The sequence below is a fragment of the Thunnus maccoyii genome, chromosome 9, assembly GCF_910596095.1.
Source record: "Thunnus maccoyii chromosome 9, fThuMac1.1, whole genome shotgun sequence".
NCBI lineage: Eukaryota > Metazoa > Chordata > Actinopteri > Scombriformes > Scombridae > Thunnus > Thunnus maccoyii.
The window spans coordinates 13,843,096-13,870,931 of NC_056541.1; the positions used below are offsets into that span (position 1 = coordinate 13,843,096).

General features: G+C 39.6%; 4 protein-coding genes across 7 annotated transcripts; 2 read left to right on the top strand and 2 right to left on the bottom strand.

The window, feature by feature from the left end:
- Positions 1 to 1,438: 1,438 nt before the first annotated feature.
- znf366 (zinc finger protein 366) lies at positions 1,439 to 12,299 on the bottom strand. 3 transcript variants are annotated; one of them, XM_042421227.1, is made up of 7 exons: positions 10,740 to 12,299; positions 7,857 to 8,894; positions 7,584 to 7,751; positions 7,175 to 7,325; positions 6,293 to 6,484; positions 3,082 to 3,256; positions 1,440 to 2,994 (listed from the first exon to the last, which is right to left on the bottom strand). In XM_042421227.1, the coding sequence occupies exons 2-7, from the start codon at positions 8,885 to 8,887 to the stop codon at positions 2,339 to 2,341; spliced, it is 2,373 nt and encodes a 790-aa protein (XP_042277161.1). In that variant the 5' UTR covers positions 8,888 to 8,894; positions 10,740 to 12,299; the 3' UTR covers positions 1,440 to 2,338. The 3 variants fall into 3 exon arrangements, with proteins under 3 accessions (XP_042277160.1, XP_042277161.1, XP_042277162.1); XM_042421226.1 differs by lacking the exon at positions 10,740 to 12,299 and having other exon boundaries at positions 1,439 to 2,994; positions 7,857 to 9,227; XM_042421228.1 differs by lacking the exons at positions 6,293 to 6,484; positions 10,740 to 12,299 and having other exon boundaries at positions 1,441 to 2,994; positions 7,857 to 9,226.
- On the top strand, positions 7,252 to 15,010 carry LOC121903837 (isotocin-neurophysin IT 1-like). 2 transcript variants are annotated; one of them, XM_042421231.1, is made up of 6 exons: positions 7,252 to 7,340; positions 7,593 to 7,720; positions 13,018 to 13,133; positions 13,248 to 13,369; positions 13,812 to 14,016; positions 14,671 to 15,010. In XM_042421231.1, exons 4-6 carry the CDS (start codon positions 13,250 to 13,252, stop codon positions 14,814 to 14,816), a joined length of 471 nt encoding a protein of 156 aa, XP_042277165.1. In that variant the 5' UTR covers positions 7,252 to 7,340; positions 7,593 to 7,720; positions 13,018 to 13,133; positions 13,248 to 13,249; the 3' UTR covers positions 14,817 to 15,010. The 2 variants fall into 2 exon arrangements, with proteins under 2 accessions (XP_042277165.1, XP_042277164.1); XM_042421230.1 differs by lacking the exons at positions 7,252 to 7,340; positions 7,593 to 7,720; positions 13,018 to 13,133 and having other exon boundaries at positions 13,149 to 13,369.
- Positions 15,011 to 16,443: 1,433 nt separating this feature from the next.
- On the top strand, positions 16,444 to 17,409 carry LOC121904169 (fatty acid-binding protein, liver-type-like). The gene is made up of 4 exons (XM_042421749.1): positions 16,444 to 16,556; positions 16,820 to 16,992; positions 17,148 to 17,240; positions 17,320 to 17,409. Exons 1-4 carry the CDS (start codon positions 16,490 to 16,492, stop codon positions 17,368 to 17,370), a joined length of 384 nt encoding a protein of 127 aa, XP_042277683.1. The 5' UTR covers positions 16,444 to 16,489; the 3' UTR covers positions 17,371 to 17,409.
- Positions 17,410 to 18,723: 1,314 nt separating this feature from the next.
- smyd1b (SET and MYND domain containing 1b) lies at positions 18,724 to 27,201 on the bottom strand. Its single transcript, XM_042421961.1, has 9 exons — positions 26,955 to 27,201; positions 25,624 to 25,800; positions 25,210 to 25,423; positions 22,905 to 23,035; positions 21,401 to 21,596; positions 20,263 to 20,355; positions 19,960 to 20,123; positions 19,663 to 19,831; positions 18,724 to 19,025 (listed from the first exon to the last, which is right to left on the bottom strand). Exons 1-9 carry the CDS (start codon positions 27,074 to 27,076, stop codon positions 18,861 to 18,863), a joined length of 1,431 nt encoding a protein of 476 aa, XP_042277895.1. The 5' UTR covers positions 27,077 to 27,201; the 3' UTR covers positions 18,724 to 18,860.
- Between the last annotated feature and the right edge of the window lie 635 nt (positions 27,202 to 27,836).

Genomic DNA, 27,836 nt, shown 5'->3' on the forward strand with positions numbered 1-27,836 from the left:
TTTGGTCTACAAAAAAAAAGAAAAAGAAGTGATCAAATGTCCATCGCAATTTCAAGGTGAATTCTTTAAGTTGCATATTTTGTCTGGACAACAGTTAAAATCCCAAAGATACTCAATCTGTAATTATATAAAACAGAGAAAAGGAGAAAATCCCTGACATTTAAGAAGCTGGAACAGACAAATATTTGGCATTTTTGTTTGACAAATGACTGAAAGATTAATCTGTGATAGGAATTGTTGTCCATTAATGTTCTGTCGATCGAGTGATTGATTAATCAACTAACTGTTTCAGCATGTTGTAAAGGGTAAATCATCATTGACTGGTAAGAGAGAACATTTATGAGATAATTAAAATGTACAGCTACATATTGCTGTTTAAGGTCAACCATTGCATCAACTGATATTATTACTGTATAGCAAACATTGTACTTTAAAGCTTCTTGCGAGTGTGAATAACAAAGTTTCGATGATTCAAATCATATTTGTACAACGCCTAAAATCCTTCCCATCACATGATGAGCCAGTATCTTGTCATCTTATCATGTTTATAAATAGCATCGTTTCTTACCACAGGGTACATTTTCCCATCAGAGAAGTATTTACCTGTTCTCCTGCATGTGTGGGTGATCTTCGGAGTCTCATGCTATCTCAAGTTTCAGTTCATTAAAAGCACAAAGGAGTGACAGAATTATGAAACAGCATCTATCATACAGCAGGGCCTCTGAGCTGGGATCAGTTCTACATGCTGCTCTTCAGAGATTAGACAACGTGACACCACTAAGTGAAGCTGGTCCTAGATTACTGACAGAGGCGATACATACAGCGTATCCACGCTCTGCGGTTCCTCTCTCTCAAGCCAGCGGTTGGGATTGAAACGTGTAGGTGAGGAAAGGAAAGGAGAGGAGGATGTGAGAACTTCCTCAAACTGTTTGCAGTTTCGCCCTTTAGGACGCGGTGGTCGTCACTGGTAGAAAAAGAGAAGCTGCTGTTCTGCATTTCATCTGACAAGAAATGACACTGGTTTACCTGAACTGGCACAATGACGCTGAATGTTATATCACAATGTGGATTGAAACACAGTAAAACACAGTAAAGTATATTTTAATTACTTAATTACTGCATAGAGTGACAAGATATGTGTGAGATATCCCACATGATGCATGTATGCATGTATGATAATGTATCATCCTCTACTTTGTAATAAAAAACAGTTTTCGGCAGTGTTTCATTCCACTAGTATTTCTCTTTTCAGCGGGGCTTCTGCAATGAGCAGAAACAATGCTTTTATTCTGAGTCATACAGACATATGAAGCCTTTGTCTGGGACACCCACTGTGTCCGTCACTGCTGTTTGATCGCAACCTAAAAGAGAGAAGGGGAGAGGTGTTTTCTCTTCCTCTTCCTCTGCTTTGAATGAGAAGCAGGAGGAGAAAGGCAAGCTTTTTGAAACTCACGGCAATCATCTCTGGCTTGGTAAAGTGTGTCACAGTGACAGTGAGGAATGAGATTTAATATCTGGGCTTGTATTCTTTCAGTCATAGGGGTATGGTAAAAACACAAACTGCAGGTTCATTGCACAGGTTCATGCATTTAAGCTTTTATTTATTATTTATTTTGCAGAATCATATTCAGTTGACCATTATTGCCATACAGGAAAGACACTGCCAACCCCTAACAAAGTCACAGGTAAAAAACATCTATCTAAACATTAGACAAAATGTAAAATCACAGTTTATTTCACAAATACACTCAAAGATTTAAGTGACTCGAGCTTCTCCATTTTGATCAAAACTACATTATTCTACCCAACAAAGAACAAAGAAGATGTTTACTTTGAGTACAATGTCGCACAAATAAACAAAACAAAAAAATCAAAATTGAACTATTGACACAATGTTTTCAGAAATTCAGAATGATTGATTTTAATATCACACATACTAAAAGGAAAATTGCATATTCGAGTTAACGTTACAAAATTATTCATAAAAAAAAAAGAAATAATATTTTTCAAAACTCTGATATTTTAACTCATCACTCATAAATCCACATGAATGTTCTGTCAGTGATATGTCTGTCAATAAAAATATATGTACATGCAGTTTTCTTCACAGCTTTTTATTTCAGATACTTACAATTTTATTTTTTGCTCTATTAATAAATGTGATATGTGCATGTTCCCTTTGTTGCAATAAGCTGCTATATTACATCCCTCACAAACATTTTCCTCCAGATCGCTGTATGAGACCTACACACTTCCTCCTTCAAGCCCTCTCCACTTTTCTCTCCATTAACATTCTCCAAAACCTGCCTCTTCTTCTCAGTCTTCCTTTTGTTTTTTCTCATTCTTCTTCCTCATCCTGTGGACCTGTAGCTTCCATGAATTCACTTGTCTCAAATCTGCTCTGCTTCCTGCCTGCCACATCGATGTCTGGCTCACAAAATCCATCCAGCTGCTGCATGCTTTCCTCTGGTTCTTCTTCTGGCTCATGGTGATGAATCTGATCTTCCAGTTCTGAATCAGAGTCATAAGAGTCGTATGACTGTCTACGGCTCGTCTCGTGGCGGTCACCTAGCTCTAAGTAAGATTCATAGGCTGTCTCAGGTGTGTCTTCTGACTGTAAGAGGTGAACCTGGTCACCTGTGTGATCTAACGAGTGTCCTTCTTCTGCTGACTCCCTTTCATATGTCTGGTCATCTAAACTACGCTGGTACATCTGTTTCTGTTTCTCCCCCTCCCCTCTCTCCTCCAGCTCAGGGAGGTACTGGTCCTCGCCTGCTGGCTCATGTTGGTCCACCTCAGGGCTGTACTGGCTCCTCCTGTACAAACTCTCCTCATCCTCCTCCTGACATGAGCTTCCGGGGACACTCTCGCCATCGGACTGGGAGAGGCGAAGGCCTGGAGGCTTCTGGGAAAGATCAAAAGGCTCCTCTTGGCTGAAGTGGGTGAGGAGGCCCATAGGAGTGGACAGGCAGAATCGCCCCCTTTGCCTAAACACTGAAATGACAGAAATAGGCAATTACATCAGGTGTTTTTTGCATGTAAAAGTGCATATATATCATCTACAAGTATGTGCATCCTTACATCTTTCATCCAGCCCTCTGTCCATGACACCGTGTTTAACCTTCATGTGTCTGGTGAGGTTTCCCTTCAGTGTGAACTTGCTGGGGCAGTAAAGGCATTTGAAGGGTTTGCTGTCCGAGTGGAGATGCATATGGCCCATTAAGTTATGCATCCTGTTGAACTCCTTCCCACAAAGCTGAAAGACAAAGAGTTGGATAGCCACGTAAGTTATCAATAGCCAAATAGGAAATTGAATGAATTCACAGATATGTATGTATCTGCTATGTATTCTGAATGGTTGATATAAAATTCCTCACAATTCAGCTGGGACCAATAACTTCCTGGTCTCAGCCAGGAAATAGTCCAGCACTTAACCCCCCATAAAATAGCTAACTGATGCTTGCACACTTTGTTTTTTGTATAGAATAAACAAATGACACATAAAGTCATTCCACACCATGGATAAAGCTTTAGAGGTTCTGGTAGACCGATTTATTACCTTTTGACAGAGCCAGTCCAGCTGTTTCCCCCTTTCAACTCTTTATGCTAAGCTAAGCTAACCTAATCTAAAGTAGAAGTATTATCTACAAAAAGTACATCAAGTATCAAAAGTAAAAGTGTTCATTTTAGTACATTATTTTATTACATTATTGTATTTTATTAGTGGTACATTAACATTGAAGCTGCATTTTATATTTGTATTTGGCCAAGATTTTCTCGACTTTTATACTGCTGGCAGTTTAACAAATTATTATATTTTAAAGGGTGATGACATGTTTTATGTGTAAATCTTAATCTGCAAAGTAACTGCAAACTATGGCTGTTAGATAAATGTAGTTTAGGGATGCAACTAACGATTCTTTTCATTATCAATTAATCCGATAATGAGAGGAGGGTGAAAAATGTCAATCAATATCTCTCAAAGCCCAAGGTGAGTGTAGTTCAGTTTACCACACAGACAACTAAAGAACATCTAAAGACAATCCTCTAATTGATTAATTGTTGCACCTCTAATGTAGTGGAGTAAAAACTACAAACTTTCCCCCTGAATTGAAGGTGAAAAGTAGCAGAAATCAGTAATACTCAACCAAAGTTCAAGTAAATGTACTTAATTGCTTTACACCACTGGCTGTAGTAAACTCTATTTGAGGATACAAAAACAATGGGTCAACATCACCCATCTATTATTTTTCTTTCTCTGCCAAATTTCCTTTGTCAGATGACTAATTTTAACAGAATGCCGAGCCATAGCCCAACACGTAATCATGAATGAATGTGCAGGCATTCACATTCAGATACACCCGACCTCCCTCCCACTATCCTTGTTTTCCTTTTTTCCTCTCTGTCTTCCTCCCTCTCTCTCTCCCTCTTACCGACACACACGCAAGAAAAACAGAGAGAGAAAGACATAGAGAGAGGAAGCAACATCTAGACAGGGCCAGGAGGAGAACAGGGAAGGGCAACTCCTGCGCTGTCCTTCCTTTGCATTCTTTTTTATTAGGGTGGTCCTTTCCTTCAGGAGGAGAGAGGGACTGTAAACTGTCCAAGAGGACCGTGAGAAAACAGGAAGCTCCCTCCAGCAGCAGAGAAAGCGAGATGAAATCTATTTGCGGGCCTTGTTCTCCGGGGAGGCTGGGGGCCATTGTTAGAGAGGCAGTTTGTGCGGCGATATCCTTCCTATGAACAAGGAGGCTCCCACTGCCAAAAGCCTCTCTGCTATCTGGTCATCGTCTCAGTCCTTCTTCTAACCACCAAGGTCAAAACAGACAGTCCAGAAATGTGGGGAGATCCTTTTATAGCAGCTACCACTAAGTTTTGAAGGTTTGGTTCCTGGCTGTGATTATCAGTACGTAAGCATCGGTTAAATTAGCGTACAATAAAGGGAACATCTGGAGAGCTGAGGATGCTTTTATCCAAACACAGTACCGTACAATGACTGAACATTAAAGGAATAGTTTGGCATTTTGGAAACTACACTTATTGACTTTCTTGCCAAGAGGTAGTGTTGGAACAATATAATATAGTACTGATCAAGTTGTATAATTATTTACTTTGGAAATGAATCGGTCATTTCATATAATTTGCAAAATCATTATTCTACTATTCCAGTCTTTCAGTCTTACTGAATGGACAAACAGTCAAGGTTAATCATTTATTTTTTGTGATGTTAGATGTGCCTCAGAATACAATAGTGTATGAAACTGGGTGATACAAGCATGTATTTGATGTCTACTCCCATAAAGATATTGGCATAGACATACATTAGTTCCTGAATGAAATGGAGAAGTACAGAGTGTGAGAATGGAATAAGGGAGAGCAGGATGGTGGTGTGGTCAAGGTTGGGACACCAATTATATTTGCATGAAGTATGGATAGGCAAGACAACTCTCTAACAGAAGAGATAATGATGTCTTGATGGAAAACAGCTAATCGTGGTGGAAAGTACCCAAGGACACGAGATAGGTAAATGTGTAAGGTCACAAGAGGTACAGCGATGGGAGTGGGTTAATGTTTGACTCTACAACAGGAGGAGTACAAGTCAGTATAAATTAATGTGCTTTAATGATATTTTTTCAGTTGCTCCATGGACCAGCTCAGTTTACATGTACTCCGTTTGAATTTACAGTAAACCTATTTCTATATCAAACTCAAACTTGATACTATCAAACTTGATGTGTTTTCTTTTATGAGAAATTGAGCAGTGTGGTGAAGACCTGAAGACATCTGGCACAGCTGAAGGTTTTCTCCCACAGTAGACAGGAACATTAATACTGTCTATGTCTATATGAAACTACAGCTAGCAGCCAGTTAGCTTAGCTTAGCACAAAGACTGGAAACAGGGGGAAACAGTTAGCCTGGCTCTGTCCAAAGGTAACAAAATCTGCCACATAGGCTAACCATAAAACCTTAAAGTTTTCATATGTTTGGATTAAACAAACAAGATATAATTTGGCTCTTAGTGAGCTTTTGGGACACTGGTAGACAGATGTTACCTTTGGACAGAACCAGGCTAGCACACCAGCTCCCCCTGTTTCCAGTCTTTATGCTAAGCTAAGCTAACTGACTCCTGGCTGTAGCTGCATGTCCAGCACATAGACACGAAAGAGGTGTTGTTCTCATCTAACTCTCAGCAAGAAATAAGCGTATTTCATAAAATGTGGACCTATGCATTTAACATGTGAGCTTAAGCGTAATTGAAGGCCAAACATCTGACATGTTAAGTTTGACCAACCTTGCATTTATAAGGCTTGATGTCAGAGTGGACGATCATGTGAGCCTTGAGAGTCTGCTTTTGGACGAAGCTCTTGAAACACATGTGGCATTGGTAGGCCCGTATGTTGGTGTGGATGAGGACATGGCGCTTCATGTTGGCCAACAGGGTGAACTCACGACCACAGATGCGACACTTGTGCTCCTTCACCCCCTGAAGAACGAGAGAATGTGACACTGGCGCTGTAAGAAATATGGTCAAAAGACGAGTCTGTCTGCTGCTTAAGATTATAGTTAGTTTAACCAATTAAATGCCAATGATCTTTATTTTTAATTCTTGTGGAGATCCTTAAGTTTAAAAAAAACCCAAATATGTCAATATGAATTTTTGGGAAGTATAAAATGATGCACAAGATATCCAGAATAGTTAAATTTCATAAAATGGTGCAGCCATAAAAATGTGGAGTCTCAAAGGAGGTTTAAAATATGTCAGTCTAAAAATCATATATCTTCAGTGAGAAGTTGGCACAGCTCATATAGTATATAAAACTATGACATATATACACAGTGTGCAGTAGTTTTCCTAACTTAAAGGTACTTCAGGGGATGTAAAAGGGGATAACTGGATGTTAAGGGGTTAAAAATTGCTTCACGAGCCTGAGTTGAAGCGGAAATTGCTTTGAGACAGCTGCCAAAACAACCTGTTCAGCAAGTGTCCAAACTCTGTCAGCCATCCTCACTATCCAAAATCTAAACAAGGAATAATGGAAATGTCATAATATGACAGCAAAATTGATAATTCTGTCAGAAGTCAAAAATGCAGCTTTTTTCTTCCAACCCCTGTCAAAGCACCACTGATAAAAAATGCTGACTCTTTTCTCTTCGTCCTCCTAGTTAAACCTACTTTGTGGGTGAGAGTGTGCTGTTTCAGGTGGTGTGACTGGATGAACTCCATCCCACACTCGCTGCAGATGTACGGTCTGATGTCTTTGTGTTTCATCATGTGGTTCTGAAGTTGACTCGGGTACTGGAAAGTCTTCTGGCACTCTGCACACCTGCAGGAACAATAGGTATTACCTCTTTGTGAAGCCAAATAGGGAACTGAAATTTTAAAGCAGTAGTTCAACATTTTGCTTATTTTCGTTCGTACCGAGAGTTAGATGAGAAGATTGATCCCACTTTCAGGTTGACAGTGGTATTTTCTCAGCTAACTTTCAGCAAGAAAGCAAACCAGGCTATTTCCCAGAATGTCGAAGTATTTCTTTAACAACACAATCATTACAATGTTTCAGCAGACATGTTTTTGTGCTCACCTGTACAAGGTGGGGCCACGATGGGCAGTCAGGTGCCTCTTCAGCTGGGCCAGCGTGGGAAAGTCCAGACCACACTCTACACATACGTTCTCCTGGCCTTTCTCATGCTTCAACTCATGAGCGCGGAGCTCACTGGGGTAAGCGAAGCCTCGGCCACACACGCTGCAGCTGGTGGGGCAGAGGAAGTATATGTGAGAGAAATTAGGTTAAAAGGAGAATGTTTGTCAGTAAAAAGCACAAAAAAACACAAAAACCCTGCTACAAAACATCTACCTGTATGGCTTCACGTCACTGTGTTGCATCATGTGTCTCTTCAGGTGGCTGGTTTGGGTGAAGGCCTTGTGGCACACCTGGCACTTGTGAGGACGCATGCCCTGGTGGGTGAGCAGGTGTGTGTGCAAGTGGCTCAGCTGCTTAAACAGCTTTCCACACAGGTGGCACCCATGTGGCTTGATGCCGCTGTGCCCCAGGATATGCGTGACCAGGTTGTACTTGGAGGTGTAGGACTTCTCGCACATGCGACACTTCCATCGCTTTTGGTCACCTCCCACATCCACGTAGTAGCTGTCATCAACATGGACGTTAAGACCCAGCTTCTCAGCGTTGGTCATCCCGCCTCGAGGAGGTCCGTCACGGCTGCGGTGACTGGGTCGGAGGTCCTCTTTGGGGTAGAAAGGTCCAGGGGAGAGGTGCATGACGGGCCCAGGCATGAAGAAGGGGTATGGTAGGAGGCTATGGTGGAGAGGGGGGAAGTACGGAGGGTGGAGGAGAAGAGGAGAAGGAGGCCAAACAGGGGAAGGACTGAGAGGCTCTTGTTTCACCTGCACAGGTAGATTCAGACCAGGTGATCTGTGATGCAGCTGCAGCCTGTTTAACTCGATCATGCCAGGGATGGTCTTCGGAGATGGGGAGGGAATAGGGCGAGATGGGAGGGAGAAGGGAATATGAGAGAGGTCCACCGTCTTCTTCCTGCTGCTTTCCTCCTCTTCCTCTGCTCCTCTTTCTGGAGACTCGCATCCCTTTGCGTCCATTTTGAAAGGAGTTCTTTTACGTTTTTGGGATCCTTCCTTTTGCGTATAACTGGGGCCAAGCATGGGAAAGAAAGCAGGTGGGCCTAATGCACTGTAGGTGTCTCTGGTGGGTGATATGCTGGGGTATCTGGCAGAGGAGAATTTTGGGGGCTTAATATAGAGCGGAGGTGGGCTTAGGTAGAAACCATGCTGAGATGGTTGCCTTAGCTCTCTTGCTCTATCTCTGACAGGAGGACTTCTTGCTGGTGAGAAATTTACTGTATCTGTTTCCATCTTCTCTCTGCAGAAAAGGAACAAGATAAGTGGTTGAAATGTCATTATTTTACATACCATTTATAGAAAAAAACTGACAAAAGTACATCAAATGACTCTGTCTGGTGTCTATTTATGACATGAAACTGTCTCTCTGAAGATTCCTCAGGAAAGAATGGCAGTGGACAAACGTACAGTGTGCCGACACCCACACCTTTCAGTGTTCAACCTGAAACCTTTCACTTCTTCCTTTCTCACAGATCTCCTCCTCTCCTGAAATTAGGAAGTTATCTGTGAAATGTTCACCTCTACCTCCCGCACACTTTTCGCTTCTCCATCCCTTTTTCTCTGCTCTGTTCATCTTTTTTTTTTTTTGCGTTTATAGTCAGGGAGAACTTCCTCTTTTCTCCTCCACTGATAACACTACGTGCTGTTTTAATCTATATCTGCATGTACAGTACAGTGCATATGGTTTTACTAAGTAACCGATAAGCACAAAACTGTGATGTTAAGATGTTACAGAGCTATTAATAACACCTCCACTGCAGTTTCTACGTGCATGTTTTAGTGTAGATGATAGTCAGGGATTAAAAGATTGTGATACACAGAGAGGAACTGTCTTACTTCTGCATGACATTCAAAATAGTGCTTAGAAATGAACATATCTATTCTATTCCTGTATATAGTTCAACGCTTATCAATCGCAAACTGATGATCCATATCAATCCCCTGTCGCATGACCACAAGTTCAACGTCATTGTCTGTTACTTGGATCCCTGTTGGTTGCAGCTGCAGCAACTATTCTTCCTGAGGTCCATTCAAAAACTATATTATTGTACACATAAAATACACATATTACCATATGAGGTGCAACAATTTAACAATTTTCATTGTTGATGAATCTGTGGATCATTTCCTCAATTAATTGATTAATCATTTGATCTAGAAATTTCAGGACACTGTGAAAAATATGAAGAGGGTGTAGTTAATTGTCTTGTTTTGTCCGAACAACAGGCCAGAATCTGAAGATATTCAGATTATTTTTGCATAAAACACAAGAAAAGCGTCAAATCCCCACGATTTAGAAACTGGATCTAGAGAATATATATTTCTGCTTGAAGAATGACTTAAACAATTAATCAGTTGTCACAATGGTTGCTGATAGTTCGACTAATCGATTAATCAACAAATCATTCATGCCATAAACATGCAGACACTATAATATATTGCATCAAGTCATGTTGAAAAGATGATGAGAACAAGACAGCATGTTCACGATGATAAAGTTAAGGATGATGATGCGATGAAGATGAATTCAGCGAAACTACAGGAGATTACAGATAAATTGAGATGTCACAAATTCACCTTTTTGTCATTTCATTTCTGACAAAATGAAAACTCACAAGTGGTAAAACACTTTCTAAGAACCAGCAATACTTGTCCATATCAATAAATAATGAAAATAGATGTCAAAAGGATGCAAGTGCTTTGATGCATATTAGTCATCTACATAAAACATGAACTGTACTGTATGTAGAATGCACACATTTAATGCCATGAAGTATATGTTAAGATTTGCATGTTATTCTCCCACTTATCAACATTTTTTAACAATTTCAGCTGCATTTTTCACATTGCCTTCACAGCCTGCTTTGAATGCTCTCCTAGATTTTTCCTCTTCTATTATCCTCTTCACCTCTTCCATGATTTATGAGGAAGGTGCACTGTGCAAAGACCCCAGCCTATACTTTGCAACACCATGCATTCCAAACAATCCATTAAAACCGAAGCCCCTCCTCACCCATATGCCAGTCAGTACCATGAAAGTGTGTGTTTGTGTGAGGCTGAAGCCAAGTCTGTGTGTGGAACTTACCAGCTGAGTGTAGCAGAGTGTGTTTTCTGTGATGCTGTGGCTCTGTGCTGTCTGAAATGCTGCTGCAGCTGCTGCTGTTGTACCTGTACCTGCGTTCTCTCCCTCCTGCTCGCAGTGCAACTCTCCTGACAATGAGCCGCCCGTCCACGGATAGCATTTGAAGTGACTTAAGAAAGAGAACAGGAACAATCACTTTGTTCTCATTTTTCAGATGAGTACCTTCGGAGAGAAGGAAGGAAGGGAGGGGAGAGGAAGTCAACAAGCCTAGTGCCTTCCTGCAGAAAAATAAGGAAACACTAGATAGACATCTCCATTTCTCTATGAAATAGGGATTTGTACAGCTTTTGGAGGAGCGCGGTGAGGCAAGATTTGATGTTTCACAAGAAAACAATGCAGTTTGAATGTTTAACAGCTGTGAAGTGACATGCAATGATGGATGATGATGATCACACTCTGAAAACCAGTCATCCCTTTCTCTTTATCCAGATTCTTAAAGAAATACATGTTAAGAAAGATCAGTTTTATATTTGAAATGAATAAAAACTCTTACATTTTTAGGTGGAGTTAGTGTAAAGATTATGTCTTTTAAGTTCCAACAGATAAAATTCATGGTCAGTTGTTTGCTGTACAGAGTGCACAATAAAATATATGATATAAATATAAGATATGTTTAATATAATGCAATCCAGCAGTAAAGTCGCTGCAAATACAACCTCTGTGAAGTGTTTAATGTTCAGTTTTTGTTTCTATCTAAAGAAAAGAGAGAACAGCTGTATTTCTCTTTTTTCTAAATGGTAATTTTTGATGCCTTGTTTGTCATTTTGTTATATTGGATTGCACAATATTGTAAAATGTTCCTGTTATTTCGTCCACCTCCTGCATGTGCTCGACAGATGAAAACAATCATAGACAAAATATTACTAGATAAACTGATGAAATGTGTCAACACAGCCACTAGGAGGCAAGAGCGGCCTACTGTCAAAAGGATGTTTGTCACACTCCACTCCAGTTTACAGCACTTTATGACAGCTGTTAAATATGATAACTGTCAGATTTATCTTCACAAACTGACTGAAGTTATGTTCTGTAATCTTTCTGTGAGTGATAAATATAAATAAACTAATAACAATCTATGTCTCAATATCCTGCTCTGCCCTTTTGGCACTGAAGTTAGCGAACACAGACGTTATGAACTGTGTTTTTAATTGGGATGAGGTGGCAGTTATAGATCAGGAGGGGGCTGCAGTAATTGAGCTCATATCATTGAAACAGTGAAACTGTCTTCTGCTGGTTGTGGCCGATCATTAGCTGTGTTAATTAGCTCATGAGACCAATTAACCTAAGACCTGGACAATGTGTGCTTCAATTCCTGTGAGGGATTAAGGATTTTATATATAAAATGGGGAATTAGTAGGTGTGTGTGTGTGTCGGTGTGAGTGTGTTTTCATCATCTTTCAGTTTGTGTACCAACATCCGCTAATCGAGTACAGTGTTGCCAAGCTATCATGGTGGCTCAGCAGGCCGAGGTTCAGAGTTGGACTTCTTCTCATGACCTTTATACCTTTCTACAGAATATACAAAAATGGTATTATTTCAACTTTTTACCTTTTTTGTGCAGCTGATACATATTTTTGTTCATAGAAATTAAAAAATAACGATTAAACAATGTTCTTCCCATTCAATGAAATTCATTAAAATCATGACAGCTGTTATGTTCTCCTGTTTTCTGTAACATCAGACTATAATATAGTATGTTTGTGAATGTTTTTTCTCCACAAACAAAGTGTAAAACCTAAAGAATACACTCTCTCTGCTCTCTGAAAGCTTAATTAAGGGCTGATCACCCATTTGTTAATTTCTGATGAAGTATTTATGAATAAAAAATAGAGCTGTGGTTCACAAATTTGGTATAGAGACTAATTATGCGGCGATATTGTGAAGGGTCAGAATATCAGCTTTTTTAAAATAAAGGGATATCAAAGTTGTACTACCCTCACGTCCATTCATGCTTTGAATAATTTCAAGACTGAATAATCTCCCCATCCTCTTCTTGACCTCTCCTGACTTTCTACCATCTCCAACATGCACGGTCACGCAACACGAGTCCTTCTCTAATCATTCTCAATGGCATGAAGCAAACCAGGCCACACAACTGCCCAGCCCTTTGACCCGGGCCTGCCCAGTGGTCAGCTTCGTCACTGAAGGTGACAGTAACTATGACAGACTCATTAAGGATCTCTAAGTGGCTTTTGGGTTTCTGTGTCACTCTCAAAAGCAGCCATGAAAGTATATAAGACAAGTCGGTGGCACCATGCAAGGATAGAGAACTGGTCAACCATCTGGGAGCATCTGAAACACTTGAATTCTTTTGTTCATCGAGCGATTAAGCAACAAGTGAGTACATTTTTTGCTTTGTGGATATCTGTCTGGCTTAGATTTTGTGGTCCATGGTTCTAAACTGTTTTCCTTGTTCTCCTCCTGTCCATCTATCTTTCACTCTCTCCGCAGAGATGACTGGAGCTGCTGTGTCCGTGTGCCTACTTTTTCTGCTGTCTGTATGTTCAGCGTGCTACATCTCTAACTGTCCCATCGGTGGGAAGAGGTCCATCACGGATGCCCCACTGCGCAAGGTGAGCTGCCTTTATCAATCTTTAACTTTCGAATTCTTTGGTGAGATATTAAGCTCAGACAAGTAGTATCAGCAAACTGGGAAATCTTTGCTGGATTTAAAGGGTTTTTTTTCCCTTGGGAGTTGTTGCCAGTCAGAAAAAAATAGGACTGTGAGAGTCTAAGGATCAAAGGTTTAAGGATAGAGGGTGTCATATGTTGTACAGACACATTTGTGATGTGTGATTTTGGGCTGTTTTAATAAAATGGACTACACTTAACATGACAAGCATCAAAACTGTCATGCACAGACATAAAAGAGGGAAATACACATTCAGAAGTTCACTTACGGAAACCTTAAAGACATATCAAAGATAAATAGATTCTTTCTAAGATACTTAATGCTAAATTGTAGTGCCATTATATTCTAAATAACACCAAGAATAATCAATTTCTCTCCTCCAGTGCATGTCCTGTGGCCCCGGGGACAGGGGCCGCTGCTTCGGCCCCAGTATCTGCTGCGGGGAGGGCCTTGGCTGCCTGCTGGGCTCCCCAGAAACAGCTCACTGCGTAGAGGAGAACTACCTGCTCACCCCCTGCCAGGCAGGAGGTAGACCCTGCGGATCTGAGGGCGGACGCTGCGCTGCTTCAGGACTCTGCTGTGATGCAGGTCAGACTGTCTTCAAAGACTCATTTCTATCTTCAAGTATCATATAGGATTGAATTATATGGTTTTCTAATGTCTTTCTTTTCTATCATATGTTTTAACTAAATGGGGTAAAAAATACTACTTTTAGGAAAAAAAAATGTTGGTTGTGATCCCAACTGCAATATGTTACTTTGTTATTGCTTGAGAGTAGGAAAAAAGTGTTGCACACTCTGGCTCTATATGCATTTCTCTTTTATTTAGACAATGTTTTGGTCCTCAGGCCTTCTTCAAGGTCAACAACAACAAGGCCTATGGAGTGCATATGCAGCCAAAGTGTGCAACACTTTTTTCCTACTCTCAAGTCTACTTCCAGTGATCAGCACCTCACTACAACCCTTGGTGTTACTTTTCCATTATATACTTTATTATTGCTACCAGAATTAGACACTTGATTCTTGTTAGGGCTGCATATGTTTGAAAATGTAAGCTTAAATAGGTTACACACCGTATTTACAATTAGTGAACTCATCTGCCCTCTTGTTCTGACAAGGTTCATGGTCCCAGGTCACACAGAATCTGATAACAACATGCAGTTATTACATGTATTGTAAAGTGCCACGGCTGTAACAACAGAGAAACATTAACTCCTCCTGTTCTTCCAAAACCATGTCACAGAAAGCTGCACCACAGACCAAACCTGCCTCATCGAAGAGGAGGGAGATGATCAAGCCAGTCAATTTGACAGCAGCGACCCTGGTGACATCATCCTCAGGTTCCTGCATCTTGCTGGCCACTCTTCTCCTCATCGAATTCACCAATGAGCTGCTCCTGACACCAAGACCTCACCGGAGGCTCTCCAGCTGTAGGGACAGATCGGGACTTGTAGTTCTAGTTCATATCGTTGTATTTCTTTGTCATTACTCTGATTTTGCCCTTTCCTCTGGAGTACTTCTGTAGAGTGCCTTTGTCAGGATATTTTTATGTATGAAAATAGGGATGAATACTGACAGTGGTCATCCAGATATCTGCATGTTGAAATAAAGTTTTGAGAGAGTATAAAATGTTGGGTTTTTTATTATCTTACACCATGACCTAATCGGAAATTGTGCAGTATAACCAGTCAGCATAAATCTTATCATGCTGCTATATTACTATACTCCACTATCACCAAAAGTACAAACGCCACAGCCGTCTTTATCGCTCATTCAGTTTTGCATAATCCTATAACAGACTCCTGTGTGAATCCAAGGGGTCCTCACATGGCGCTGTGTTTCGTGGCAACTCTAGTGACATAATAGCAGTGTTGCAATATTTAAGATGATTATCTTGTATGGCAGTCACCTTTGATCTGTTTTTGTGAAACACATTTTGTTGAACCACAACTTCTTGCCAGTGCCAGAGGTGAATGCCACGCCATGCATCAGATTGAAGAAATCATATAATTTAACACTCTGAAATGCTGACGAGAGATTATTCACCTTCCGTTGGACTGAATAATTTTATGATAACTGGGTCTGCTCTGTGAAAGCTCTCCTTTTTTTTGTCAGGAGGCTTAACTCTAACAGTGACATCACCTGAGTAAACTACCTCTGTAATCTAATGTAGAGTATAGTTCACACTGTGGAAGCAACAGTGACCTCCAAGAGTGTTTGCAGCAAGTTGACACAAAGTGGAATTACTATAAATGCAAAACTACTAGCTGCACTTTATATTATATTTAACAATTCATAGTGAGAATTTGTATCATTATTATTCCATGTGTTTCTTCATTGTAGACAAAATTAAATCTTTTCTATGATATGCACAGATGAGCCAAAGGTAAACCTTAAAAAGTAAATTTTACCAGCCACTTTCAGCTCTCTGAAAGTCCAGTTTATACATCATGCTCACATAAAGTAGATATGCATTGAAATAAAATGATTTTGTAAAAAGTCACATAAACCAAATGACAGAAGTGAAGAGGTGCAAAGAATTGGCTAAAAGAAACACAAGAGGAAGACAAACAGAGAGAAAAGGGGTGGAAAGAAGGAACAGAAATCAAGAGGCCAAAGCAGCGAGAAGCAAACAGAGGGAAGGAAGGAAAGAGGATGAAGGAAGAGAGAAAAAGCAGCAACATTATGTCCGATCAGCAGTTTTTGGTGAATGACATGTGCAGTGTCATCATATGTGTTAGTGTATGACTCAAAACGAAAAAGATCCAAGATTATTATAGATTTTCTTTGCATAAACCACATGTTAACCACACTGATATTTTGACTTCAAAAAATTTCTCCCTTGCATTAAGGGTTACCAAACTTTAGTCTAGCCACACTGTACCCCTGTTATCTATCTGGTTGTCTTTATCTTCACTAAATCTTCTTTGAGCTCTGCTGGGTGAAGTGGGCTGGAGCTGCCTTAATTGGGGACACCTGTGGTTAATGATTGTAGCGTTGCAGTTTGAGAGTATAAAACAGGCAGATAACCGTTTCTCACTTTACCTTCACTGTCTGCCATCATGTCTTTCTCTGGAAAGTTCCAGCTGGAGTCCCAGGAGAACTTTGAGCCTTTCATGAAGGCCATTGGTGAGTGTAATGACCGTTAGCATCAGAAATACTTTGCTGATGTTTTGTTGTGTCGTGTGGCTGTAACATGCTTGCAATGTAATTGGGCTTCTTATTGACAAAGTTGTAAAACGTGCAACATGAGAAGATCTCACAATCACATATGGTTAGTTGACTTGTCTAGCAACAACCTATAGTGCTAAATTACAACTAACAAACTGTACAGCCAAAGAAACGCAACACTACTCGTAATGGTTTCTTAACTTGTTGCTCTTCTGCATCAGGTGTCCCTGATGACCTCATCCAGAAAGGCAAAGACATAAAGAGCATCTCTGAAATCGAGGAGAACGGCGACAACTTCAAAGTGACAGTCACTACCGGCACAAAGGTCCTCGTCAACAAATTCACCATTGGACAGGAGGCTGAGCTGGAGACTGTCACTGGAGAGAAGATCAAGGTAAGCTGGACTATTTTCCAGGACACGAACTAAATATACTTGGCTGTAACTGGAAATTGAATTGATGTCATTGTTACAAAATCCTGTTGCACATTGCTCCTGAATTGCCTAAGTCCCTGACTTGGAAACTTAATCTCCTGTCATGCTTCTGGCAGGCGGTGGCTCAGCGGGAAGGCAACAAGCTGAAGGTCTCCATGAAGGGAATCGAGTCTGTCACAGAACTGGTGGATGCGAACACAATTGTCAATGTGAGTAGATAAAACTACTTCCCTAACTGGTGCTGCATGACTCTAAACAAGCTTCTAATACTAATCTCTTTTCTTTCAGACTATGACTCTTGGCAGCATTGTATTCAAGAGGATAAGCAAACGCATGTAAATATCAACACTTGGGATAATAAAACATTTTTAAAAGGCAGAACTGTCATGGTTTTCTTTACAATATGATACTGAATGTTAAGTTTATTGGGAAACCAGTGAACAGCTGATTGTAAAATTACTGGTTAATGGTGAATTACCCACTGGAATATCATGAGAGCCATGGTGGTATTTTATTTGAGGGGTAAAGAGTCTGTGTTTAACTGGCTAAAGGTCACTTTCGCAGCTGCAGGGAACTTGAGTGAACTGATTACATGACAAGCAACAAGTGTTTAAATGGACTCCAGAGTCAACCTGTATTTAAGGTGTACAAAACCATTACTTGTAACTTCCATATAATGATTCACTCACAGCTTAAGTTGACTACCAGTTAGGGTTATTTGGTAACTTTTGAAAGTGAAGACTTGAGGAATTTAAAACTTGAACTGGCAAAATGGGCAGGTTGCTGGAGTTTAAAATTAAAAATGTGGACAGTAGGAGGAGTCTGACTACTTTAATTTTAACCTATTCAAAGGCTGGCAATGCCAGTACTTTAGACTGAACTCTCAACAATTGATTCACCTGACCTTTCTTCTGGTGCCCCTGACATGTTAAACTAAACTTATCCTGTGAAATATCTAAACATCTACATGGATTAGCATAGAATTTTTGTACAGATATGGTTCCCACTGACTATTGTACTAGTGCCACCATGAGATCTCCAAATCTACCAGATGGATTGCCATGAAATTTGCAAACTTTCCTGCCCCCTCAGGACTAGATGTAATAACTTTCATATGGAACCAAATAACTGCAAAACTGCCTAAATTAACTTCCCCTTTAGCCTCAGCTGTTTGTTTGATGCAACTAGCAAATGTTGCATGCTAACATATTACACTATGGTAAACACTACATGCTAAACATGTTAGCATTGTCCCTAAGCATGTTGCCATGCAAATGTTAGCATTTATCCCAGGGGTAGCAGGGCTTCTTCAGTCCACCGGATGGGAGTATTGCCTTTTCTTTCAAACAACTATTACAAAACCATTATTTCAGACAAACTTTACCATCTCAATGAAATATCACTGCATATGTGCAGACAAAGCAAGCTGGTAGCATTTTGAGTACTGAGGTTCAAAACTTTGCTTATTTTGGGATAATGTTTTACTTTCTGATATAGTTCCTTTTACTTGTACACTATTAGAACCATAATTATGCAATCATACATTAACAACCAAAATAACAAGACTGAGTTTCATGTGGGAGGTAAAGTGTATCTGATGAAACCTGAAAAGTACTACTTCTGGTTCTTCTAACTTAATGACTAATTTGTGTTGTCCACTGTAGTTGGAATATTAAAAACAAAAAGCACAAGTTTGGTGTGACATCTTTTAGTGAAAAGTATAACAAAAGTGATACAGTGATGCAGAAAATGACCTTGTGACTACAGTATATGGATAGATTCACACACCAATACTCTGTTTACAGTAAATAATGTCTACAGTCCAGCGATTACTTCCTCCGGTGGAAGAGGTTCTTGATTCCTTCCTCCACAGACTTGGGTTCATGCAGCATGGTCATTGGTTTGTTCTTCAGGGCTGCCTCTCTCATACTGTGGTAAACATACTCGTTCTGCTTAAACATCCTCAGCTCCATCTCTGTCTGCATGCGCATAGCCTGTAGAAATATCAGGAAGGAGATGCTTAAAATGTCCACCTGTTCATTATCTGTAGCATACAATAAACAGAAAGATTTGCTAGCCTGTGAATTGGCTAAGGCTACGTTCACAATACGTGCTGAGGTGGTCCAAATCCACATTTTTGCCTCCAGTTTACAAAGATCAGATTGTTTCAGTGTGAAAAAATCAAATCAGATTTTTTCATATCAGATCTGGGTTACTTGCATATGTGGTCCTAGATCTGATTCATATCCAGTCTCTGTCAGTTAAATCTGTGCATGCGTTGCAGTTTACCAACCTTAACTGTTGTCACACCGGAGCCGAAAACATGTCACTTACAAACATGAATGTGAACCATCAACATAAAAAGATCGGATCTGACTAAAAAAATCATTATTGAGCATTAAACCTGTTATGTGAACATAGCTTAAGTAAAATTTGAGCTAAATTTGGATCACAGTGGTATTTTAACAAATCAAATATATGTCTTGAGCTGAAAGATGCTATAAAGCTCCGTAGAGCTGAGAGGAACAGCAGAGTTGACTGATCATATTCTGTGGGTTCATCACCAAAAGCGACTCCTTTCACATACAAGCAACCGTTGTTAATATAAGAATATTTTTTATAGCCACTTACTTCCAGGTCCTTGGTGATGGGATGTGTTGGGCCGTGGGTGACCATGATAATGGCATAGGCCTTGCAGATCATCCCATGGGCAATTTCTATCTGCCCGGCCTGCCAGTGGGTTACTCCTGCTCGCATAGCAGCCATACCGAGAGCGGCATTGTTTGGGTGGTACAGCTTCCTGTCGTGATAAATGTAAAGATTTAGAAGATATTTGATTTATTAGTGTACATATTCATTCATTTTTTGACACCAGAGACTCTGTGCATTTATCGTAATTGCAGGATTGCTCAGTATCTCTGCACTCACATGTATCCCTCCACCATTTTGCGGGCGTAGTCTGCAGCGTCGTCAAAGTACTGCAGGTAGGCTTGCACCTCACTTAATGTGCTCCACATCCTGAGCAGGTAGATGTGAGTGTCGGCCAAAACTGGCTCTGTTTTCTCTATGCATTCTCTGCAGATTTTTACCACCTAAAGAAATATATATATATAAAAAAATAGAGACATTTTAAAAAGGAAGTAGTATTAAGCATTTCTGAGAGAGGTGATAAGTCGTGGATTCTGTTATGTAACAGTTTGGTTTTTATTTGATTTTAATTTGATGCTGTACCTCATGGTAGTCACCCTTTAATCGAACCTCGTCCATCTTCTCCAGCATTTTCCAGCAATAATCTGTTGCCTCTTTCACCTGTTCTTCTGATGGCTGCGAATGGGAGCAATTGATCAAATGTTAATGAGAAAATCAAGCACTGTTTCATCAAGTTTTAATACACTGATGAAGTACACTCACTTTCTAGAGAACACATTGTTTGTCTTAAAAGATAAGATGCTTTTGTTGAGTTCCATAAAGGTGAAGGTCTGATTATTTTTATCTTGCTTTTTTGACCTTTGACTAACTGAAGGCGCCCTGTCAAAGAGCTGGACAATTGTTATTCTGATAACACATACTATTTACTCTTATATTAACATACATGTACATAATTACAGAATAATTTTCAGTTATTACAGTTGTTATCAGGCCTAAACCAGGCATATCGCAACAGATATGGTCAATATATATGATTGTTTCAGTTAAAAAAACAAAGTAATAAACACCTTTAACTACACTCTGCTGATATTTTATGATGCAAGCCAGTAATAACTTGTGACACACACGTGCACTATCACACAGGCACACAGAGTGGGCTGGCAATCGTCACACTGACAGTGCCTCGTGTTTCACCGATTAAGATAAGGTCAAGCCTATCATTTAAAGCCATTCAATTCTTACACTTTTTTATGTTTTTATGTGCATTGATTTACACACCTCAGTGTATTAAATGGTAAAATTTAAGCAGTTTGGCATTGGAAGTTGAATATAAATCATCTATTATAACAAATGTTCCAACTAATCCTCACCCACAATAAAACATTGAAATAAAGTCAGTTAAGACCCTGTAGTAGTTTAAGAGATTGAGAGAAAAAAGTTACTAAAATTATTAGTAACTTTTCTGTATCTTGCTGCTTCTCAGACATGTGTGTGAATGCAGGCACACATACACGCAGTTTAAAGCTGAACTCATTGGAGATTATCTTTGCTTAAAATAGTCACTGTGGCTCTGCTTCTCATGTTTCCTGTCTGTACGTGTCACCCAAGTCAGTATAACTGTAGTGAGACTGGTTTGGTCGCTTTTTTTTTTGCCTTGTGCAGTGTAATATTCCTCTGTCAGAGGACAAAAAACAACATTTCATGAAACAAAGACACAAACCTTGACTCCATCCTGTTCCCTTCCCGCCAGCTTCAAGTCATCTTTGATGTGGTTCTTGCAGTGCTCACACGTGCAATCAAAGAAGTATTGTGTTTTCAGCAGTCTTTGTCTCTCCTCAGTCAAATTCAAGAAGTCCACATACGAGACTGTCAGCTCCTCTCCCTCTGCGATCTTACTCAGAGCACGCAGCTCAATCCTGAAGATGAGAAACACTCAGTTAACACTACTAAACGCAAGCAGACATTCATTACATGCAGAGTGACTGCTTTAGTTTTCTACTATCAGGCTTCTTTTCTACAAATTGCACCTTTAAAAGCTGGTTAAACACTGTTCCATACTGTGGCTTTCAGTTCAATCAGTGCAGATGAAGGATTGAAAGAGTGGATGAAAGTGAATATCAGACAAATTATGTCACATTTAAACTTTTGTGAACCAATTTTTATCACTTTTCTAAACTTAAATGTTTTACAGTAAATGTATTTAAATGTTCACGATAAAGTAACACAACATTTTCTAACATACTAAATATTTCCTTTAATTTTGCAAAAGTTTGGTTCATTTCCATCATATAAAAAGATTCCTTATTTCTTTTAGCAAACATGAAAAACTAGATTCTGGGTCTCTTTCCACCTTTAACAAAATCAGTGAATGTTGAAGGAAAGAAAGTAAAAAAAAAAAATAGGGCTTAAATGTGAAATAATTCTTGATATTTAGCTTAGAAAATGGAATATGCAGTTGGAAATATGGTTTTTAGTCATGTTTGATCTGATGTTACGTGGTGTTAGAGCTAAACTAACAGGAAGTTGTTTCAAATGAGCTGATGAAATACACGAAATACACACACAGCACTTTGTGGCATGATAGACAGAGACACAGTGCGGTACACACATGGACGAACACACAAAGTGACAAACCAAGTTCACGTTAAGATTTTGTGTGGAAAGGACAAACGGTTTTGTGGTAGATGAACTTACGGAAGGTGAAAATAGTGCAGAGAAACAACCAAACCAGCCTGTTGTGATGCTAAAAAATCTAAAAGTTAGAGCATTCAAGTAATTTGTTATCTTGACATATTGTATAATCACTGAATCACATCAAACCTACAGTGCATACTACAAAGCACTGCTGACAAAGACATTTACTTTGCTACAGTGGATGAAATGGGAGCGAGGATGGTAAACTGAGTAGTGATGGAGCATCTAACATATCTCAGTGTTGCTTTAAACGGTAACACACTAAAGAGGCTTTAGGCTGAGGTAACGCACCTCCGTTGAGAATGAAACATAGCATTCACAGCCGATTGACTGAAAGACAAACAGGAAGCAGTTTTACGCCAAATGCAACCTGACAAAAACACGTTAACACACACACACGGACAGATTATAAAAACACTGAGCATTTTACGCTCTCAGTCAAGTTAGATTCTGCAAAAATAAGAAAAAAGACAGTAGACATCATTGAAGAGCACTTTTTTTTTAGTAAACTAGTGTTGTGTGTTACTTACTTTCCATGGTTGAGGATGACAGTACAGTTTGGCCAGCAGTCATGATTCACTAGACACAGATTTGGGAAGACTCCCACTCCCACTGCCTGAAGGCCCCTCTGGTCGCTCACAGTGAAGCCGTTACAGTTAATCTAAGAGGAAGAGTGGCATTATTCATGTGAACACAGGACTGGTCAAATTTCTTTTTGCTTTCACAGAGATCAGTTTCTGAAATTATATACAAAACTTATGCACAGCGAGAATTTCAAAAGGCTCTTGTGAATGGTTTGCTTCAAAGTCTCCACTAATTTCTTGAAAGGGTCAAATGACAAAAAGTAGGCAATATGAACGTAAATAGACTACTAGTAAAAGATTACAGCCGTGTCCTAATTCAGTGGCTTTTTCTACATTTACATTTCAAAACTGAATATGTGATAATGGGTCTAGGACTGCAACTAAATGCTCATTTTCATTATCGATTAATCTGTCAGTTATTTTCTTGGTTAATCGATTGGTTGTTTGTGTTTGGTCTATAAAATGTCAGAAAAAGGTGAAAAATGTTGATCACTCTTTCCCGAAGCCCCAAGGTGACGTTCTCAAATGTTCTGTGTCCACAACCCAAAGATGTTCAGTTTTACTGTCATAGAGGACTAAAGAAACCTGAAAATATTCATATTTGAGAATCAGAGAATTAGGAAATTTCTTTTTAAGAAATTACTCAAAACAATGAATCAATTATATAAATAGCTGGCGATTCATTTTCTGTCGATCAGCTTATCAACTAATCGTTGCAGCTCTAAATGGGTCTACAAAAATATCCTAATGTACAACAGATTCCTGCTCTTCAAATGTGGTTTAACTAATTCAGGCCAACATGCTGTTATCAGGTTAAAATAATCCAGCTAATTTGGTCCTTTGAATGCAGTTTGAAGATTGATTTGTTAATCCTGGATTATCTTGAATAACAGAGGTGAAATGAGTAAAGAGTTGAAACTGTGATGATCAAGTGATGGCAGTGTTGGGAACCCTCCCTGTTAGAAATTTAGATGATACCAGTGAATGTGGTCAGACTGCCAGTGATGTTGGCTGGATGATTGGAGCGGTCTTCCTCTTTGAACACATGCAGAGTTTTTCAGTGATAATCGTGAGCCTGCTATAAAAATGAAATCTTGCTAAAAGCCTCTCAAAAAGCATCTTAAACTGCATAAACAATTTGCAGCAAAGTGAGCTCTGCAATCAGTCGTTTAATACATTTTGGTGTTTCAAATGTCAAATTAAATGCCAAATATTCTGGCCCTATTGGTCTTTTAACACTCAGAAGCTTTTAGTTGTATTGATTCCTTTTTAGTGTACAAACTTCATCTTTTTGTATGTTTCATCATGTATAAGTGCAGGTAACTCTTCATTAGAAAAATTTAATTGTGATAATTACACCAATAGATCATAATGATTTGTCAATAACCTGCATGTTCTCATCTAAAATGGTAATGATATCAACATTCTTTAATTATAAATCTAAGAAAGCAAGACATTTGTTTCTCACACTGAGTTTATGTAAATTGTTCATCCTAAAATATCTTAATCAATAAACCTGAAGTTTTGCAGGCTTGGAGTTAAGGACTTGTTGCTATGACAACATTTCCAGATGTATTTTAAGCCAGTTTTGAAAAAGCCAAAAAATCCAGACTTGTGTCAAATCGTCAACATTATAATCTGGATAACCTGTTTATTCATGTATGGAGCACGCGGGTTGAGAAATGCAGTCAATTTTTTGCCTGAATTGTTCAACTGATTCATGATTCATTTGAGTCACCCTTATATTCATAAAACCCAGAAATATCACATGACCACTTCATATTTACCAGGTATTTGCCTTCAGGTGTTGCAGGGTGTAAAAATCTGAAGGATTTAAAGACTTAAATTTGACTGTTTGTTCTTGTTAGCAGCCCAGACATGTTGTTAAACGCTTCTGTAGATATTTAACTTTTACCATTAAAATGGTACATTGTGTGCTGGCTGTTACCAAGCGTTAAAGTTAAATGTCATGAGTTGTGCTGCAGGTATGACTCCTCAGATTATCACCGGTATTTACTGCTTTGTCTGACATCGAGGGAAACTTTCTGGTGGTAAACATGAAGGTATTTGATTTTCCGCTTTGACAAGGATGACTGAATGTATTAGTTTTGGTCTGTTTGAAGCTATCTCATATGGGGAGGAGAGGCAGGTCAACCCGCTAAAGAAGCCTCTGATATGGGACCAAACTGCTTTACAGCCATCTACATGAAAAGAAATCAATGGATGTCAAATACACATTCTTTAAACGCACCACTCCAAACATATGTGAGACGATGTCAAGCGTGTGCTGCTTGCTGCTACGAGGCCAGTAGTCCAGGAAGTTGTGGATATCCACTTTTGTTTCCTTCAGCTCATCCTCTTGCATGTCAGCAATGTGGTCCTCCAGTTCATCCAGTGTGGTCAGCTGCATGTCAGACACCACGCTGCCCTCCTTATCGAGGCGCCACATGATGCGGGCCACCAAACTGACCACAAAAAAAAACAACAATGAAGAAGAAGACATGCGACTTCAAGGGCACAAGCTTATGTGGCCAATAGTGGACAGAAAATACAAGTTAAGAGTCCACAATCAGAGAAAAAAAAAATTGTTGGTCATTGAGGTCATTTATTGATCAAACATCAAGAATCATATAATATGTTTTTACCCCTGCCCACTTCCACTTACCGGATGCTCTCATTGGGTGCCTTGCCATAAGCTTTGATGGCACCACATTCTTGCTTGTGTTCGGCCCAGCCGGCTCGCTGGCAGGTTCGATCACAGTAATGAGCAAATTTGCACTGGCCGCACCTCTGGAGCTTCTCTTGTCTGCGGAAACAGCTGTGGCAAATACGCTCTGCCAGACTGCAGAGAAAGAGAACAAACAGAAAAACTGAAGTTATTATGATATGTATATTACAGTACATGCATAAATTACATTAATGCTGGCCAAATGTACTGTCATAGTAAGTTATTTTCTCCTCTTTATACGTGTTTTTCTGTCAGTTTCAAGATGATCTTGAATTTTAGCATGGAAGTTCTTTTGATATAATCTTTCAGGTGATATACAAGTTGATAACCTGAGAAAGGTAGCTGATTCTTGACATTAGGATTAACACGTGTGACAAAATAAAACTAGCTTTTTCAGATCTTTCGGCCACATGAAATGCTAGTAATTGAAACTTGAGTCGAGGTTATTTTTTCACACAAGTTGGTATCTCTTCTAAACAAAATTCAGAAATATCTGTAGTGAAATTACAGCCCATTTGATGTAAAGTCTGATCTGTCATGTATAATTTTTAGGAACACATTTTAAACCACTGAGTAAATATTTTACTAGAAATGTTTTAAGTTTTGTTTAAGATTTCGTCAGATTCTCAAAGATGTTAAGATATTTTCAAGATTTTCCAGAAAAGTCGTCATACAGAAAACCATGGAAATAATGATGTAAAGAAGAAAACTACTAAGTAAACTGGCTGAAAGATATCAAAAGATGCACATGCCATTTATGGGCAATGATAGGTCATTTTTGTCTCTCAAAATGTCTTCATTTGTTGAAATAGTTTGTCCACTTCACAATTCATCTCAAACAATACTGATGACATTTGGAAAAACATTTTTGTGTTACTAATTTCCAAGTCTGAGAGGTATGTTTGTTTCTGATTGTTCCAGATACAGTTATTGCTATTACAGCTATTTAGTGCTTGTTACGTCATAATACCAGCAGTCATTAAGTTACAGTTACGTACACATATTCCCTTGAGGATGAACTGTCTACATTGGATTTGCCTCACAAACATATGTTCACATGAGGAAGTCATTTGTTGTAAGATTACACACTCACATATCATTGTCAATCCAGAGCAAATTGGATTCAGGATTAGGATACAGTAGATTAGCTGTAATTTTAGCGTTAAAGATAAAGAAATACAGCTCAACTGCACAAATCTCCCCCCTGATGACCATTTCTGATCCCATCCCCCATCACTGGACACCCACAACTTCCATCAGCACTGTACCTGTCAAACACAACAGCTGCAAGACTGGGCTCAGAAAAGATGACATCTCCAGCCCAAAACTCCTTTGTGGCCTTCAGACCCCTCCCTTTCTCAGGTGTGGTAAATATTTCCACGTTCTCCATGGTAGCAGCACCGGTTCCTGAGACGCTGGTGGACGAGAGAGGAGTATTTCAGTGCAAGAGAGAGGCTAAATACTGAGCTAAGGGTAGGGTAGTTGAGGATCTCGTAGACCAATCAGTGGCTTCTGTGTTCTCCAAGAATGACAACTGGACATTCCACACCCAAGGTACTAAAATAGCCGTCCACCTCTTGAACTGTACCAAGAGAGACAGAAAATGGGTTGGTGGTCTTTCGTCACATTAGTTCGCTGAGAAGTAAAATGTCTTCAGAGGACACACTTATCAACAAAGCTGACAGCCTTATCTAGGCATAACTCCTCTGAAAGTCATTTTATTCTCTCAGACTCATTCAGACATTTAAATTTTTTGTCCTGTTAACTGGCAGAAAGTCCCCCAACCCCCCCACCCATGTATTGGTAGGTGCCCAGTCCCAGAGGGTTATTTTTGTCCCTCAGTTGGGCCTGTCTGTCATGCGTCTGTGGTGACGTTGGACAGCTGTGAGAAGTTTGACAGAAGCAGAGCTGAACTATCGCTAAGCCTCCACGCTGTTCTGGTGCTTTCTCTAACTTACTCTCTCTCGCTCTCTGTTTCTAAATGCAACATAAGTTATGACGTAAAGGAAAAACATTGCTGTCACACACACGCTGTGGGGACAAGCTTTTTGGTGAGCTCAGAAATTAGCTCATTGCCTACAACATGAGTGGACTACCAGCTTTGGGTTCCCACAGTGTGACACATACAAACACAAAAACTCACTAAAAGG